At 48.6% G+C, this 18,393-nt stretch overlaps 1 protein-coding gene across 3 annotated transcripts in view; it reads left to right on the forward strand.

Moving 5' to 3' along the window:
• The first annotated feature begins 2,471 nt into the window (after positions 1–2,471).
• Positions 2,472–18,393, forward strand: part of PCDH19 (protocadherin 19) — a 99,521-nt gene continuing 83,599 nt past the window's right edge. For 2 of the 3 annotated variants that reach the window (XM_031446119.2, XM_064482971.1), the window contains exons 1-2: positions 2,472–4,760; positions 8,451–8,778. In XM_031446119.2, coding sequence (XP_031301979.2) covers positions 2,614–4,760; positions 8,451–8,778 — 2,475 coding nt within the window. In that variant the 5' untranslated portion in view covers positions 2,472–2,613. Of the gene's footprint in view, positions 4,761–7,616; positions 7,758–8,450; positions 8,779–18,393 lie in introns of all 3 variants that reach the window. The other variant, XM_064482972.1, reaches the window with a different exon arrangement.

The raw sequence follows: 18,393 nt of genomic DNA on the forward strand, positions 1-18,393 counted from the left end.
ACCGGCGCCGGCTCCAGCTGCCAGCGACCTACGTGGACTGCGCGCCAGCCCCACAGCTCCCGCTGGGCTCGGGGCTCTCCCGGCTTGGCGCGGCGCGGCGGCGTCCGCTCCACCCTCTCTTCTCAAACGTACAGTTTATTTATAGGGAGCTAAATTCTCCAACAGGGTGGGGTGAGGGGCAACGAAATGTGTCCAGCCGTCTCCGCGGCTCAGTCCCTGCGCCACAGATCCCACTTGATTAACAAGCAACAGACAAGAGCGAACCGAACCGGCCCAGGGGCCCTCCTCGGGCTATGGGGGCAGGGGGCGGGGGCGTAGTGCCGGGGAAGGAGGGTTGCGGGTGACGGTCAGGGAGGATGGCTGCTGCGGCTCTCAGCTGAAGTGAAGACTCACCGGCCAAGAGCCGGATGAATGACCACCTCTGGGGCGCTTTCTCCTTCCCTTTCTTCCTTGCACTTCCCGAGAAGAAAAGAGGAAAACAGAGAAACAGACAGACAGACAAATTCAGGGCGAAGAGACAAAGAGGGAGGGGGAGGGGAAGAGAGAATATGAATATGAATATTATATTCAAGATATGAAGATATGTGAGGGAGATAAACACCCCGAGAGAATCAAATCTTCTTTCCTGCAATCTCTACAAACACGAGAGGCGTGCAGTTCCCGGAGAGGCTCAGCTGCAGCGCCAGCACGCCCCTCTCCCCGCTCCACCCTGCCCTCTTGCCCTTGCTGGGCCTGCCGCCTGGCCTCCCCTGACTCCTGCCCGGGCTTCGCGGGCCGGGGTACCACTTGGTCCCGCCAGTGTGTAAGTTTCTGGCTCGCCCCGCCCCGCCCCGCCCCGCCCCGCCCCCTCCCGTTCCTTGGCCCCGCCCCAAGCCCGGAGCCCGCTGGGCGGCGCGCTGATTGGCCAGTGCCTGGCGTAGCCGGGCTCGGCAGCTCAGGCTCTCTCCGGCTCTCTCCAGACTCCACGGCCAGTAGTTTGCGGCATCAGGAGGAGCAGCAGCAGCAGTAGCGGCGGCGGGCGCAGTAAGGAGACGGACGAGCGGGCATAGACGGCAGCAAAGCTCCCGAGCACCATGCCCGGCTTGCCCGGGGGGCACGGGCACCCGCGTCCCTAGCCTGGCGCCGGCCTTTGGCGCGTTGCGCTTCGCGGCACTTCGGCTGAGCAGATTCATCGGAGATCGAAACCTCCCACCCTTGCTCGCTCACACTCCCCACTCACACTCCCCACACCACACACTCACTCTTCCTTTCTCTCACACATTCATATACAGCCCGAGACAGAAAGAGAGAGCGAGACAGACCTCCCGAGTGCTCGAGCGCCCGGGAGGGAGAGAGCCCAACGCAGCGCGGCCAGCGCCTCTCCGGGAGGATGGAATCAAGACGCTCCCGCAAGTAAACTTTGGCGGCGACATAACCGTCGACAGTGGCAGCTGCTGAGGCGGACCCCAGCGACATGCGACTTAACTAGGAGGGCTTACCCCCGCGACGGCGGCAGCGGCGGCCCTCGGAGCGACACTCCAGCCCAGACCGAGGGAGGAGGAGAAGCCCCTGGTACCCGCGGCGGCGGCCCCGCCTCTCCTGGCCGGTACTGTTGTCGCTTCCCCTTCCCTCCTCTCCATTCCCCGCCCCCGGGCTATTGGAAAGACCGGGACTTTTATTTTCTTGGACAAATTGCCATCGCCCCGTTTCCACAAACTTGACGTGGAAGCTCGGGCTGCGTTGGTAACTTTGATTTCCCAGACGCAAACGCCCGCAGTCCAACTGCTCTGTGGGGGTGACTCCGTGCCCACCTCTGATCCTGGACAGACGCGCCCCTCAAGCCTTCTGAAGCCAACCACAGTGCAAGGGAGCGCGCTCTCGCCTCGGCAGCCTGTCTCCCCTCCCCCTTCCTCTACTGGCCCGGGGACCGCCATCCCGTTCAGCCGGATACTCAGGCGGCTGCAGCGTTTGACAGCAACTCAAACTCCCTCTTGTGATCCCCCCTTTTCCCCAACAGGCCTCGAAAAGGCCACCGTGGCCCCCCCGGACCCCGGAGGGCGCGTTCCAGGCGGGTCCTCTCTCCGCAGTGAGCCAGGAGCACTGGGGGGAGGTCCTTGCGCATGCCAGGTGCACAGACTACGCGCCCGCCAGCCCCAGTGCCGGTGCGCCGCGGCCGGCCGGGCAGTGCCTGAGAAGCTGTGTCCCCACCGGCCTCCCCGCCTTCGCCCCAAGTGCCGTCCGGACTCAGCGGCGCGTCGACCCGGCCGTTCGGACGCCGTCCGACCCGCAGCCCTGCGTCGCTGCGGCCAGTTGCGCCCGGCTAACTTTGAAGGGGGAAAACTGAGTAGCCGGGCTGGAGGGAGGGGGCTCGGGGCCGCGCGGCGCTCCCTCGGCCCCCCGGAGCCCCCGGGCCCCCCGCGAGCCCCCGCCGGGTCCACCGCAACCTCAGCATTGGAGCCGGCGCGGGTGTCCCCCCCGCGCCGCCGGGCCGCCCTGGGCGGGACTCCTCCCGCGGCCTCCGGGGCCCCGGGGCGCGCGCAACAGGCGGCCCGAGTCGGCGGGAAGCTGGAGCGCCGGCGGCGTCGACCTCGGAGGGGTGTGGAGAGGCGAGGCCAGGCAGAGCCCCGCGCAGCCATGGAGTCGCTCCTGCTGCCGGTGCTGCTGCTGTTGGCTGTACTGTGGACGCAGGCGGCCGCCCTCATTAACCTCAAGTACTCGGTAGAAGAGGAGCAGCGCGCCGGGACGGTGATCGCCAACGTGGCCAAGGACGCGCGCGAGGCGGGCTTCGCACTGGACCCACGGCAGGCCTCTGCCTTCCGTGTGGTGTCCAACTCGGCTCCGCACCTGGTGGACATCAACCCCAGCTCGGGCCTGTTGGTCACCAAGCAGAAGATCGACCGTGATCTGCTGTGCCGCCAGAGTCCCAAGTGCATCATCTCGCTCGAGGTCATGTCCAGCTCAATGGAGATCTGCGTGATTAAGGTGGAGATCAAGGACCTGAATGACAACGCGCCCAGCTTCCCGGCAGCACAGATTGAGCTGGAGATCTCCGAGGCGGCCAGCCCCGGCACGCGCATCCCTCTGGACAGCGCCTATGACCCGGACTCGGGCAGCTTTGGCGTGCAGACGTACGAGCTCACGCCTAATGAGCTATTCGGCCTGGAGATCAAGACCCGCGGCGATGGCTCACGCTTTGCCGAACTCGTGGTGGAAAAGAGTCTGGACCGGGAGACGCAGTCGCACTACAGCTTTCGCATCACTGCACTCGACGGTGGCGACCCGCCGCATCTGGGTACTGTTGGCCTCAGCATCAAGGTGACCGACTCCAATGACAACAACCCGGTGTTTGGCGAGTCCACCTATTCGGTGAGCGTGCCAGAGAACTCACCTCCCAACACGCCCGTCATTCGTCTCAACGCCAGCGACCCAGACGAAGGCACCAATGGCCAGGTGGTCTACTCCTTCTATGGCTACGTCAATGATCGCACTCGAGAGCTCTTCCAGATCGACCCACACAGCGGCCTGGTCACGGTCACTGGTGCCCTAGACTACGAAGAGGGCCACGTGTACGAACTGGACGTGCAAGCCAAGGACCTGGGGCCCAACTCCATCCCGGCACACTGCAAGGTCACCGTCAGCGTTTTGGACACCAATGACAACCCACCGGTCATCAACCTGCTGTCGGTCAACAGCGAGCTGGTGGAAGTGAGCGAGAGCGCCCCCCCGGGCTACGTGATTGCACTGGTGCGGGTGTCTGATCGAGACTCCGGCCTCAATGGGCGCGTGCAGTGCCGTTTACTGGGCAACGTGCCCTTTCGGCTGCAGGAGTACGAGAGCTTCTCCACTATCCTGGTGGACGGACGGCTGGACCGCGAGCAGCACGACCAGTACAACCTCACGATCCAGGCGCGCGACGGTGGCGTGCCCATGCTGCAGAGTGCCAAGTCCTTTACCGTGCGCATCACCGACGAGAACGACAACCACCCACATTTCTCCAAGCCCTACTACCAGGTCATTGTGCAGGAGAACAACACGCCCGGTGCCTATCTGCTCTCTGTGTCTGCTCGAGACCCCGACCTGGGTCTTAATGGCAGTGTTTCCTACCAGATCGTGCCGTCGCAGGTGCGGGACATGCCTGTCTTCACCTATGTCTCCATCAACCCTAACTCCGGGGACATCTACGCGCTGCGATCCTTCAACCACGAGCAGACCAAGGCTTTTGAATTCAAGGTGCTGGCTAAGGACGGCGGCCTGCCCTCGCTGCAGAGCAATGCCACTGTTCGGGTCATCATCCTCGACGTCAATGACAATACCCCAGTCATCACCGCCCCGCCCCTGATCAATGGCACTGCGGAGGTCTACATACCCCGCAACTCCGGCATAGGCTACCTGGTGACCGTTGTCAAAGCAGACGACTACGATGAGGGCGAGAACGGCCGGGTCACCTATGACATGACAGAGGGCGACCGCGGCTTCTTTGAAATAGACCAGGTCAATGGCGAGGTCAGAACCACTCGCACCTTCAGCGAGAGTTCCAAGGCTTCCTACGAGCTTATTGTGGTGGCTCACGACCACGGCAAGACGTCTCTCTCTGCCTCGGCGCTCGTCCTGATTTACCTGTCCCCTGCTCTCGACGCCCAAGAGTCGATGGGCTCGGTGAACTTGTCACTGATTTTCATTATCGCCCTGGGCTCCATTGCCGGCATCCTCTTTGTCACTATGATCTTCGTGGCGATCAAGTGCAAGCGAGACAACAAAGAGATCCGGACCTACAACTGCAGGTAGAGCCAACTTTTCTTTCTTTCCTTCTTTGTCTTGGGTGAATAAGATGTATCTGTCTCTGTGTGAAAAATCCCAGTGCTTTTGTTCCCTACTTCAATGCATGCACCCACTTACAGCGCTTCTTTTTGGAGGCGGGAGGAGGGGTGAGTTTGTGGCAGCCCAAGTTGATCAATTCTTTTGATCTGACAATTTGCTGGAAGACAATCATTTACTGTTTGAATGGATTCTGTCACATAATGATGATGAGCAGAAAAGCAATTATCATTTTAAAATTTGCACAGCTGTCTCTATGAGGTAGTTATGGCAGAAAAAATAAATGAGAGAAAGAGGAGAGGGAGAGAGAGAGAAAGATTGATTTTCAGCAGAGCCATGAAGTACTACAACTTGATTTGGGGGCTGTACTGTTTTGGGGACAGGTACTGAAAGGAAAGGGGGTGCTGACAGCTACCCTGTTCTGTGTAGAGAGAAACTCTGAAGAGAGCCTGTGAGTGGGAGTCTAAGGTAGAAAACAGAGTTGGGGGGAGAGAGAACAGGAGCGGTGAGGGGAAGCAGGTGATTAGTGTTTTTTAGTGTGTTCTTGGCTTGTTTTATATCCAGTCCCCAAACATCTGGCTATGTGAAGTGAAATTCTTCCAGTCATCTATGTGTTTTCAAATATCTGGTTGTTGGGCATAGAGCCCAAACATCCCAACGAGGGACTGGGCTTTTGCATCCACATGTTTCACTAGAAATTGCAATCTTCTGGAGTTGATGGTGCTTTCCTCTAACGTGGGACTCTGCTGTGGCACTAAGAGCTGGTCCCTACCAGTGGATGTCACTATGGGCTATTGTGTTACAGCTTTCCTTGAAATGTGTGCAGGATGTGTGTGTGTGTGTGTGTGTGTGTGTGTATGAGAGAGAGAGAGAGAGAGAGAGAGAGAGAGGTGGAGGGTGAAGAGAGAGGTGAGAGGGGAGAGAGAGGAGGGAGAGAGAGGACAGCAGAATAGAAATGTGGAAACTGGAATGACAGGTAGTAACTTTTTTGAAAAAAGATTTCCTGAGAAGCACTTTGGAGGGTCTTGCTGAAGCCCTTCCTTACAATTAGATAGAACAAATAAGTCTAAGTATTTCTAGAATCCAATATCCAATTTAGGATAATACGTGTAGCGTTTTTATTATTTTTCCAGCAGTGTCTCATCGAAACGGTTGAAAAAAAAGTTTCTTTAATTTGCTGAAAATGAATGATGCTATTTCCAACCAAGGTGTGTGTGTGCTTTCAATACACCTACACACCCAGTGTGTCTTTCATGCCATCTGTGCTTGCATGTTAATCAGTCAAAATATGTTCCTGTAAGTCCGATTTGTATTTGACACCAACTGAAATGCACACTTCTGTGAATCAGAGCCCCCTGAATATGTAACAGCCATGCAATTATTGTTTCCCTTTTACTATTCTCTGCGTTACACAAGTTAGTAGACAAATGCTAACCACACATGAATATCAATCAGGTGCCATAAAAGAGCAGCTGCAATGCCTCATAAATGCTTTAATCCTGTTACTAGTGAAATGGCCATGACTTTTCTTTCCTTCAGCTCCGAGTCATTTCAGATGGGAGAAATGGAAATTAATATTGCTCTTACCTTTGAAACCTGTGACTGCCAGTGGCGATTTTTATAGGAGAAAAATGCGAGGTCTATAAAATTTTATTTATATGGAGATAATGATGGAGGGGACTCTTTTTAGGACATTTCCTCAGCATCAAGTAAATTCGTAAGACCCTTTCCCTGATAAAAAGGAAACCAACTTGAAATAAAGATATTGAAGGCTTTGCCACCTCTTGGTGATGTATGACTGGAAGTGAGAGCTCTTTCCGAGAGCTTGCCAGGGAGATCATTAAACAGGGAGGAGAGCATTCTAATTGGGGGGGAAAAAAAGCAAATCTCAGTGCTCTCCAACTTCACTCGTATGTGTATTTTGTAAAGAGCTCTGTTTCCTGTGCTGGTTTGGGATTAATGAAGTACAGTTTAATTAAATAATTGGTCAATACAGAAAAGGCTGCGCAATGAATGCCTCAGCTGAATAATTGGACGGGGCATCGCCAAACTTACCCTTCATGGGGAAACAAAATGATTAGAACTTCCCATTGATTCTGTAAACAGATTAGAAAAGAAAATCAAGCCCCAGACCTGGGGTCTTTGGGAATTTATCTGCTCCCAAGTCCGATAGGTAGGTAGGTAGCAGCAGCTTGCCCTCACTGCAAGTCTGCCTGGGTACCAAGCCAAGGGTGAGGGGAACACAACTGCTCAGCTGTAGGAAGATCCTGGGGCTGGGGGAAGAATGTGCCTGGGGAGATTGCTCAGACTTTTTAGAAACCTAAAGTTCAGGAGCTTGTCTTTCCATGTATTAAGCAGAGGTGTCTTGTTCTCAGCCTTTGCAGAGCCTCTTCCTCACATGCATTCATTCTGAGACTTGCGAGATGATCTGCACTTGCTGCTTGAATTGGGCTCCCTTTTTGTATTCAGACAATTAGCTTTGTCGAATGAGAATACAGGCACCGTCTTTCCCTCGTAAAGATCAGCCTGTATTATTTATTAACCCTATTGTTTTGCTGATTATTGCTCAGAAATTGAATTTCCAAACAATAAGGTGAATCATTATGTGCGAAGTAATAAATGACTTTGAGAACCTGGCTATGTATTTAAATGTATTTTTTTTTGACAAGTCTCTTAATGCTTGGTCTTTGGTGCACGTTACTGGGTCTGTGTCAGTGTTAATTAAATTGAGCTCTTTATGTTCCAGTTGCAGCACAGCTGCTTATAGGTACACCTGAATGGAGAAGGATGCTGAATGCACTAACCTTTAAATTCCTTTGCAGTAATTGTTTAACCATCACTTGTCTCCTCGGCTGTTTTATAAAAGGACAAAACAGCAAGTGTCTGCATTGCATCTCGGTTTCTCCCATTAGCGAGGAGCAAGACAAAAAGGCAGAGGAGAAAGTGAGCCTAAGGGGAAAGAGGTAAAAAGGCATTTCCCCTCATTCAAATGGGTTTGGCTATCTGATTTCTCGAGGAGAGGCGGGGGTGGGGTGGGGAGGAGAAGGGAGCAGGGCTAGGGCAGGGGGAAGGAGGGTGTGGAGGAGAGGAGCTGAGGATTTGGCAAAGGACGGGGTCTGGTCTACTCCAGCTCAAAAACTGATCAGGTCAGTCACAGAGGAACCTGACTGAGGGTGTTCACCACATGGCAATTGCCTGGAGGAACTGCAAAGGGGCTTACTTTTTTTTATTTCCTTCTATCTCCTCTTCCGTTAAGTTAGGACTTGCTTCTTATTTCACCCAGGAGTTCCTTTGGGTTCCAGGGAAGCTCCAGATTTGAGCATTTTCATGCTTTCTCTCCCATAGGCTCAACTTTCCTCATCCCCACACCCTTGTTAAATGGCCACTCACAATGAGAAATTCCAAATCCAAAGTATAGAAACTTTTTTTGGGTGGGGGGAGTGGGAGGTTACTATGTTTATTATAAAAACTTTATGGCCCTCAGCTTGTTTTCGCATGTGAAAAGAACAGGGAGAAACCCGATGATGTAATGCACCAGAATAAGAAGCTGGAGCGGAGATGGGGTGCAACCCTCTGGGGTGCTTAATGTTGATTAATCAATCGCTGCATGGTTTGGGAGGGCGTTAGCGATACATGCTGCCTTTTCTATCACATAGAATCGCTGAGTACTCCTATGGGCATCAAAAGAAATCAAGCAAGAAGAAAAAAATCAGTAAGAATGACATCCGCCTGGTACCCCGGGATGTGGAGGAGACAGACAAGATGAACGTTGTCAGTTGCTCCTCCCTGACCTCGTCCCTCAACTATTTCGACTACCACCAGCAGACCCTGCCTCTGGGCTGCCGCCGCTCTGAGAGCACTTTCCTGAATGTGGAGAACCAGAATACCCGCAATACCAGCGCCAACCACATCTATCATCACTCTTTCAACAGCCAGGGCCCCCAGCAGCCAGACCTGATCATCAACGGTGTGCCTCTGCCCGAGGTGAGTGCAGCTAAGCAGCTCTGTTAGGTCCTCCCAGACCTTTTTCCCCCCATGCTGCTTGCTGGACCCCATAGGCCTCTATGGTGCCACATTCTGTGGCAGGGGTGGGGAGAACTTCTCTGCCTAAGCCCATTTCCATGATCAGGGTTTGCTACCAGTGGTTCTTGGGGCAAGGGGTAAACCAACATACTGGGCCTTCGTAGGGTGGATGTTGGGAGTGGGAGCTCAAGGTCTGAGCCTTTGGCATACCTGTGTGGTATTCTGGCCTAAGACGGATTTGCTTCACCTGTTGCCAATATGACATGCTTGCCAGCCAGTGGTACCCATACTCCAGTTAAAGTGGCTGAGTAAGAATCAACAAGTAGTCTTAAAGATGGATGAACCCTAGAAGGCTCCAGGGCCAATTTCCTAGTGTGACAGTGATTCAGCCTCCTTAAGCCCCCTGTTTGCTTTTTCTTTGGTCATATACGTGCTTTGCTGAGAATATGGATGGGCTGGTTAAAGGGAAGCAAGGAAAAAAAAAGCCACTTTGCCATTTCTTAGTAGTTCTTATGGGGACATTTGACAAATGAGGAGGTTGAAACTGTCACTATGAAAATTTCAGGAATCAGCTATGCTTTTGAGTTAGCTCTGTTTCTCTTCACTGAGAATGAATGTTTTCAAGTGGAAGCATCTTTTTTTTACACATTATGTGGCCCGATGTTTGCTGGCTATTGAAATATTTCAGGGTAGTAGGGTGATAACATAGATGATGGTGGGTTGGTGGCTGGGTGGAAATAATAGTGCTTAAGTTAATTTCAGTTTTCCTTGAATTACTTAAGTCCCTCTTTGGTTGGAAATTTGATGCTCTGGGAGGCATGTGCCCTCTTTCAGGCCACTAATGAAAGGAATACTGCATACTTGCAGAGCACTTCACAACCATTGTCTCCTTTGATCCTTATAGTGAGGTATCTTGATAGATTGCCCTTCCATAGATGATGAAATGGAGGTCCAGAGATACTAAAGGAATTGTTCACAGACTCACAGAGTGGGGACATCCGGAGCGTACTAGACTACAGGACTCTAACTCTGGCCAGTACTGCTTCAGTGACACCTTCCTGCCTGAGAAATAATTCACCTGACATACCGGGGCTAGAATGCATATAAAATGGCCTCATAGAATTTGTATCAGTTTCATAGGGCAAAGGGTTTTAGGACCACTTTCATTGACTGCTCCTCCTAGTTCCTGAAAAATATGTCTCATCAGAATTAATGGGACCAAATAGCAGAGCTTTTAATGAGAAACTGATGATCTTGCAGCAAGAGAAACACTTCATATTGTCGATCTATAAATCTATAAATAAGGATTTATTGAAAATCCAGTATTATTTGAGGCTGGCTCAGTTATAATGATGAATGTTAGTGAATACTACTAGGAACTAGACCATAGCCTTTTTGGAGGACTACTTGTGGACCGCCAAGAGTTCAGCAATGGAGAGGGAGAGGTAGTGCTATTAGTGGAATCAGATAGACCATGATTTTGAATCTGGGGGATGCATCTTGCTATGGAATCCCTCTGAGACTCTGTTTCCTCATCTACAAAATGGGTACATCTATCAAGCAATGTTGATCCAAGGAATAATATGACATATGTAATGTAAGGGGTCTGACCCATAGGTGCCCCCTGAACTGTAGATCTCTTCACGAGACAGTAATTGAAGAATCACTGTTGCAATGGCCTGCACACCTGAGTGTGACTCCCTAGGCACTTGTAACCAAAGAGGAATTTAAGCTGGTTCTGTATAAACAAGACTTAGAAAGTGGTGTGGTTACAGAATTCATATTGGAATTTTAAACAACGGAGGTAAAAGAGACCAAGGTTGTGGGTTCAGGTGGCGACTGCTGTTGCTTGTGGAGGTGGACAAAAGAATTGAATCCTGAGGGCTTGGTGATTATTTATGCAATGAATTCAAGGCACTGGAGCCCTGGTGTCTATGAGATGCTTGGAGCGGGGAGGAGATATATGAATATGTCTGCATGGTTTACCTAAGATCTTGGTGTTCTTTCTGAGTTTCTCAAAATGGGCAGAATGAAACAAATTATTGCTTCAGTTATTTACAAAAGCCATTGAAAGTCTGAATACTCATCCTATCTCTGACTCACAAAGTTGGATGCTCTCTTTATTTTAACAAAATCACACAGATCTAGTGTCTAGAGTCAGGGCTGAGACAGCATGTATTAGAAACAATGAGGTTAAGTGTGTTATTTCTAATACACAATCCTGGAGAATTCAACTAATAAACCCATTCAGGAAGGGGAGAGACCCACTTACAATAGAGCACAAATCAGGCCATTTAACCTGCATCTGTCACAGAGTCCTGCATGGGGAAAATGACACTTCTCCTTTTCTTCCCATACCAGAGGTCCTTGAACGTGGTCTAGGTAGAATACTTACGTACAGTGAAATATGTCAAAGAGCATGAATGATCGATTTATACATTCACCTAGTATTTGTTGAGTGTCTGTTCTTTGTAAGATTCTGCTCTAAGCTCTGGTGTTAGAGAAGTGAAAAAGATGTTCTCTGATCTCAAGGAATGCACATTCTAATGGAGGAGCTAAGCAAACAGGTGCTTTGCATTATGGAGTGATAAATGCTACTATCAGGTACAATGGCATAGTCTCCATTATTAGGATAGTAATATCCTAATACATTTCCTCCGTTTTCTTTATATTTTCCTGATTAATTAATCCATCCAAGAAATCAACATATATTAAGCAATTATAGCACAGAGTAATAAGTGCTACATCTGATAAATACAAGATTCTGTGGAAATTTCTGTATTAAATCTTATTATGTCATGTACACCTTTCTCTATATTATTTCGCACCAAAGCATACTTTTATTTGTTCATTAATTCAACCCAGGAGCATTTATTGCACAGTTAGAACACGCCAGACATGTTACACCTTGCCGAGGATACAAAAATGAAACACTTGATCCTTGACCCCAGGAAGCTTACAGGGAGACAGACAAGTAAACAGGTCATTTCAATTCAGGCTGACATCTCTTTCCTGAGCAAATGTTACATTCTTACTCTCCAGACTGGGATGGAAGGTCACTCACTATACATTAGGTTCCTCTGCTGGGCTACCTTGTGACAAACTCACTCCTTTCCTTAGCTGCAGAGTCAGTTACAAGGCTTACTGACAGATGCATTATAGAGGAGCCAGAATTGCTTCCCCAGAATTGCTTCCCTCACAGAACCCCGTCAACAATTTGAAGTTTACAACCATGCCCTTAGATCCAATCAGTAAGCATTGTTTGAGTGTCCATTATGTGCTCAGCTGTATGGCAGGTACCACGGGGATCCCAAATAAATGTAAGATGTAACATCTGCCATCAGAGTTCATAGTCTAGTTGGGGAGTTTAGATCACCCAGGTGATTTCCCTGTGAGCAACACAAAGGAGTTTCCAAGCACGGGTCATTTTGTAGCCTCCTTTGTCTTTCCCTGGAAGCCTTGCCATCATTTTATATGTAGATTGACTGTTTGAGCTCTCTCGAGGTTTGGTGCTGATTTGAGGATAACTTTTGTATCAGTGTGCAGACCTAGCCACAGCTGAACATGGTTGGTTCTAGAAACCAAAGGGAACATAACTTTAAATGCAGGTAGGCAGGTAAAGGGCGTGGAGCACTAGTCTAGAGAACTGGAACTCAGCCTTTAGAATTACAGAGACCATCTTGCCTGAAAGTGTATATCATCATTTACCCATCTTCTCATGTTGGTCAGGAAATCAGCTATGTGGATTTTGTGGTTTTGTACACAAATTTGAGGAGGGAACGTGGAGGATGCTTTGCTGTTTACAGAAGACTTTTGTAGAATTAGTGATGTCAGGTATCTCTTAAATATTTTAAATGGAAGGATGAGATTTGTATTCCTTGGCATCTTGGTTTATTTAGTTTACAGACTTAGTGTATGTGTAAGTAAATGTGTATGTATGTGAGTGTGTGTGTGTGTGTGTGTTAGGGTGTGTGTATGGGGTGAAGGGAGAGTGAAGAGAGGGGAAAGGAGCTTAAAAAAGAAATATAGAACTGAGAAGAGAGAAAGATGGTAGTTTTGTCAGTTTGCTAAGATTTTTCTAAAATTATTCTAGTTTCTATAGAGGCTCCTCAGTATGGCAAATAATTTTCTTCCAATCTTATGGAATGGAGGCATGCCTACTGGGTGCCTCTGGATGCTGGAAACTGTTACTCCTTGTCCTTCAGCATCCCTGCGTTACCCTTTTTGTCACCCAGGCCGTGGTCATTGTTGGGAGGAGGAAAATGCAACTCATTTCTTCTGCTGGTAATGAAAACTTGGGTAGGACCTCTTCCTCCTCCTGCATTCAGGAGGGGTGAAATGGCCAAAGATCCAGTCTCTTTGGTGAGGTGTATTTTAATTTTAGTTTTTTAGTATTGAATGTTTTGGAGCTGACAACTCTAAGAGAGCTCCCAGAATTCTCATTGTAGGTACGTAGGGATTTAGATTTAGAGTTCAAACTCAGTCTTGAGTTCTCCCTTTTTATTTTTCCTCCTTTCGCTGGCAAACAGTAGCATCTTTGATATGAGACATCCTCAGGGTATGTGCGTGCTCTGCTAGGGTGGCTCACAGAGCAGTTTCATAAGTAGCAATGGGAGAGTTTGCAGGACGAGGATGTGTGTGGCCGATCAGATTGAATGCTTCCAATTATCCTACCGAAAGTCTCAATGCATTTTATCTTAGTGCAGATAATGAAACTGAAACATCAGTTAGGCTTTGAAGAAAAGTAAGAAAGAAATAGCTCAGCATGCTTTGGTCCCTAAAAAGAGTTTTAAAGTTAGGGATTTGTAGTTATTTGAGTGAAACTCTGAGCTAAGGAGCTGGAAAAGCAGCCACAAACCTATCAGATGTCAGATTCAGAAGTCACTAGAAAATTAATCGGTACGATGAGGCTGGTTTGGACAGCAAGATAATGACACAAATCACCACCTCCAATTAAAACAAACCAACAAACCCTTCAGTGAGCATTTTTTTATTTTACTTTCCTTGTTATGACAGGGTCTTAGAACTATCTAAGTCTTATCCCTAAGGGTCAAAAGTACCCCTCAGGCTGCAGAAGGAAGCAGTGGAAAACAGTGTAGCCTGCATCTTTTCAAGGCTAATGCCAGTTTTCTTAAAAAAAAAAAAAAAAAAAGGCTCCACTTTTACTGAGAGAAACTCTAGGGCCACCTGTTGCCTACACTGCATCTTATTGGCCCGTTTCACACCTAGCCGAGGCAGTGCGTTTCCCAGCGGGGATCCACTTGCAAGATGTGTTCCAGAATAAACTGTTCCTCTGTCGTCTCCATGCAACTGCTGCAGAACTGAGTTAGTTTACATTAGTATTTGCTAATTTATTATTATCATTCCTTATTGGCAATTAACTGGTTATGTTAGAGATCACCGCTCTCCCCATACACCTTCACTAAAGTTGAGCTCAGCCAGAGCGCTTGCTAATGATCCCAAGATTTTTCTCCCTAGGCGACTGGAGGTAAGACATTTTCCATGGAGGGCTCTGAGGCTTTGGAATTCCTCTTATCAGAGGACCACTCGTTTTGGGTCCCAGTAGCCCCACCTGGGTTTTCCCTGGCTGTCAGTCGGATTTATAAGGTGGGAGGAGCTGCAGACCTCTCCCTCCCTAACCTTGCCGTAGTCTTTGCTGTGCCTTTGGTATACTGTGCCCCGGAGGCTGAAGCTAAGAGATTGGGGGATGGCTTGTGAGGAGTTGGAACACTGAAAAAGGATGAAATCACCTCCTGGCAGAGCTGGAGTCTTTCAGTTGTGGCGCTGCAGTGGATCTGAGGCGTCTGCTTGGAGTTTGAGATGTTGACCCCTCTGCATGTGTATCTCAGCTTCCAGGGCTTGGGGGAGGCCAAGCTTGGCTGGCTTGAGCATCTCAGACGTGGGTGAATGAAGGCATTCGTACAAGAGGCCTGTGTGTGAGAGGTGGGAGGCTGGCTCTGGAGCGGCCATTTTCCCCCACTGAGAGGAGGCTTGATTTCTTGATGTGTGACTGGCTGGCCTTTAATGTGAGCCTCATTTACTTCGAACAATTGAGAGGCTTGAAGTGAAAGTCCCAGAGGATCAGTTGTTTATAGAGGGAAATGCTCTTCAAGTTACATTTCCCCTTCGGCTGTTGTGTAGTTACGAGCGGTTTTGTGTGGGCTGTGCAGGGAAGGTCACTCTGCATCTAGTGGGTGTACTCAGGCTGCTCACGCCTCCTCACGTCCCCCAGGGAACCAGGGCAGCAGCCCGGAGCTGCAGAATAGCTCTGTCAGCCCCGGGAACTTGGGCTCCCATGTGGAAACCTCATTTGCTATCATTCAGCATTATTCAGTATTTTGCTTAAAAATACTGGCTAGGACCACACAGCTCCACAGCACTCCTGGAGGAGATGTCAGAAAGGACCAGTATTTCTACTCTATAATCATGAAAAAATGGGGTTGAGGGCAGGCAAATGACTCGCTGAGGCACGCATCATTTGGGACCAGACTGGACTCCATTTTGCTTGATGGCAGTTCCTCTGTTACAGCTTCAAAGTGTTTGCTGTCACAGAACAGACAACCTGATTAGGTTCCACAGGAGGACCTGTGGCCAGTAGTCGTGGTCCTGAAAAGTTGTGCAGCGAGTGTTTCCTTTGTAAATTAAACCCCATGTTAACCACAGCGATGGCACTCCATATACAAACCCTGTGGTGGATTATTTCATAAAGGAAACAGCCCTGGCGTAACATGAGTAATCAACTCCTTACCAATTTCCTTTGTATGGCTGGATTTTTCACGTATTTTGTTTGCTTAAAGTGCAACTCCTCACACTGGCAAGATTTACAAAACCTTTGAAAGGTGGACTAATTCATTATTCCCTTGACTTCTCACAGTTTAGCCTTTCTGGTTGAATCACACTTAATTAAAAAATGTAATTATGTAATATTTAAAATACACGGAGTCCAGAGAAGACATAATATCGCCCAGATTTAACAAATGTTAACATTTCGTATTTGCTCCAGATGTAAAAAAAAAAAAAGTAAAAGCTTACAGCTGCCCTCTTCCCATCCTATTCCTCTCCCTCCATTCTTTGTAAGTCTGTAGCTGGAAGAACAGAAAACCATAGGAGTGCTTTGGTGCTTTTTGTCTTAGCCTCTTGCGTTCACTTCGGAAAGCAGATGACTCTCACTTTGCCACCCCAGGTCTTGAAAGCTCCCCAAGTCAATACGGGTTTGCTGGGTTGAGTAGTGCCTGGCAGTTACTTTGGAAAATGAAAGGGCTCTCTTAGACTTCCTTTAAATCCCGTCTTTTGGGGAGGGAGACAATTACTTTTTGGAAAGAAGAGAAATGAGGGTGAGAGTTAGATTGACAGACAGACAGGTGTTAGGGGCAGCTATCTTGAGTTTTGAGCAGACCATTTGGGATGAAGCAGGCAAGAAGTGGCTGTGAAGCCTGCCTTCTCCTTGAGCTCAGTGTTCATGGACAAGCATCAGGGCTTCTTCATGTCAGATGCTTAAACACTGCCTTGATGTGCATAGTCTTTGGATGCTCCATTAAGTCTCTGAGTGCCAGGGTGGCCAGTTTTCAGCTTCTCCCACCGGGCCCCATCTGGCCACTGTTCTGTGGCAAGCTGCTCTCCCTCACTGCCACCAGCACTGGTCTTGGCAGTCTCTGCTTTCTGGATTATTTTTGCTCCTAAATCTGATTTCCAGAGCATGAAGGGCACCTCGTCTCTGATTGTGTAGTTTGCTCTTCTGAACAAAATGGATTCCCTGTATAAGTTGGCAGGAAGGTAAGTTCAATCCAAAGGCTAGACTTTCCCTGTAGAGATGTGTGTGTGTGGGTGGCGGGGAGAGGGAGAGGGAGATGGGGGGAGAGAGAGAAAACATTATCTGTTTCCCTCATTCACTTATTCTGCCTCTGAGGTGAGGGAGCCTTTGTGAGCTGGCCTGATTGTACACGTATCTGTGAGCTTAGGTTCTCAGAGCCTTCTCCTCACCCCTTGACACTCTGCTGGTTGCCTCCCTGAGGAAATGCTTATAAGCCTAGTCACAGCAGGGTGTGATCCCCCCAAATGTGAGGCCAGGGCACCCCAATTTGATATAGCTCAGAGACGATATCCTGGTGACTATTTTTAATTGAGAACTGGGTAGGCAGCCGCCAAATAGTCATTGCCGTGCAGACAACCTAGCTTAAGAAAACCTTATAGGGAATTGCAATTCCTTGGAAATAATTCTCTGAGGTTCAGTTTCTCTTTTTGTCTTTCTTGGGCATAATTCTGTTTAAAGTCCTCCTCTTCCTCTTTAATTCACTTGGCTCAAGGAAATCTGGTTTGGGCTGCCTATGTGTACAGGTACTTTGCTATAAAACCATATCTTTTCTAAGTGAGATGTATGACTAGGGAGACTGGATCAGACTGCACTCATATGGATTGACTTAACCTTTAAGCAACTTTTTTTTTTTTAATAACTAAACATGCCTGTAATCTAGCATTCATATTTGAAACTTGACATGCTGGAGGGATGCGGGGCTCTGGAAATGTAGGAACAAGCAGAGATGTTGAACAGCTTGTTGGAAGACTGATTTCCTCCTCTGTGCTGCCAGGCACAGAGGCCATGGTGAGGACACAGGCATGCTGCACTCAGAAGACTGGCATTGACTCTGATCTTGCCGTATCGGTCATTTCTTTAATTAGTGCATTTCCATTTTTGCAAGTATAGACTTTCGAGTGATGGAGTATGCTAATGGCAACATTTATTCCTAAGAGCTTAGGGGAGAGAACATGATGGCATTAGTATTAAATAATGGCTTTTTCATAGTGAGATTTTGCCTGATTTTTTAATTGCAAAACAATTTGTGATAGTTATGCTTCTTTAGAAACAAATCTCCAGTGCTATATATGAAACACCAATTTTCTGTGTGGCTTGTGAGCTTGCTAATGGGATGTGTGTCCTTGTACCTCTAGGTCACTCGTTCTAATTTTGCCTCTACTTGTAATTCTTTAGAAACAGAAAAAGGCGTGTGCTTTGTTGCAGTAAGAAATACAATAAGGAAATTCCTGAAATGGAAAGAAAGTTAAAATGCTTTTGCGCAAACTCTACATTGTGTAGTGGCCTGATAAGAGCAAAATTTTATAAAACTGGTAAGCCATACCTACCATGGCACTGAGTGTTGTTGGAATGGCATCGAGGGCTCAGTCTTTGCACATCTGATCATCTGGTGCCCTCAAGAAGCCATCATGGAAGGTGGAGAAAAAAATCTGGAACTGCAAAGGTTTGTGGCTGTGCATGGTGTCATATTTGGAGACATGGGATCAAAAACATGTGTGACACTCGCAGTACCTTCCTTTCCTCACCCTGTGAGCCTACTGAACTCCATTGGGACGGTTATCTCTAATGTCTGTATCACCCTGAATCCCTGTATTCCCAAAGATAATGGTCTAGAAATCTATGATTCTGGAATGGCGAGGGGAGGTCACTTGCAAAACAGACAAAACAGAATTAAAAACTTCATAAAAGAGGAGCTTTAGTTTATTGAAATCTATTATTACAAACGAAACCAGACTCCAAGACACTGAGAATTCTGAAAAATCCAA

This window comes from Camelus dromedarius, chromosome X (assembly GCF_036321535.1).
Source record: "Camelus dromedarius isolate mCamDro1 chromosome X, mCamDro1.pat, whole genome shotgun sequence".
NCBI classification, from domain to species: Eukaryota; Metazoa; Chordata; class Mammalia; order Artiodactyla; family Camelidae; genus Camelus; species Camelus dromedarius.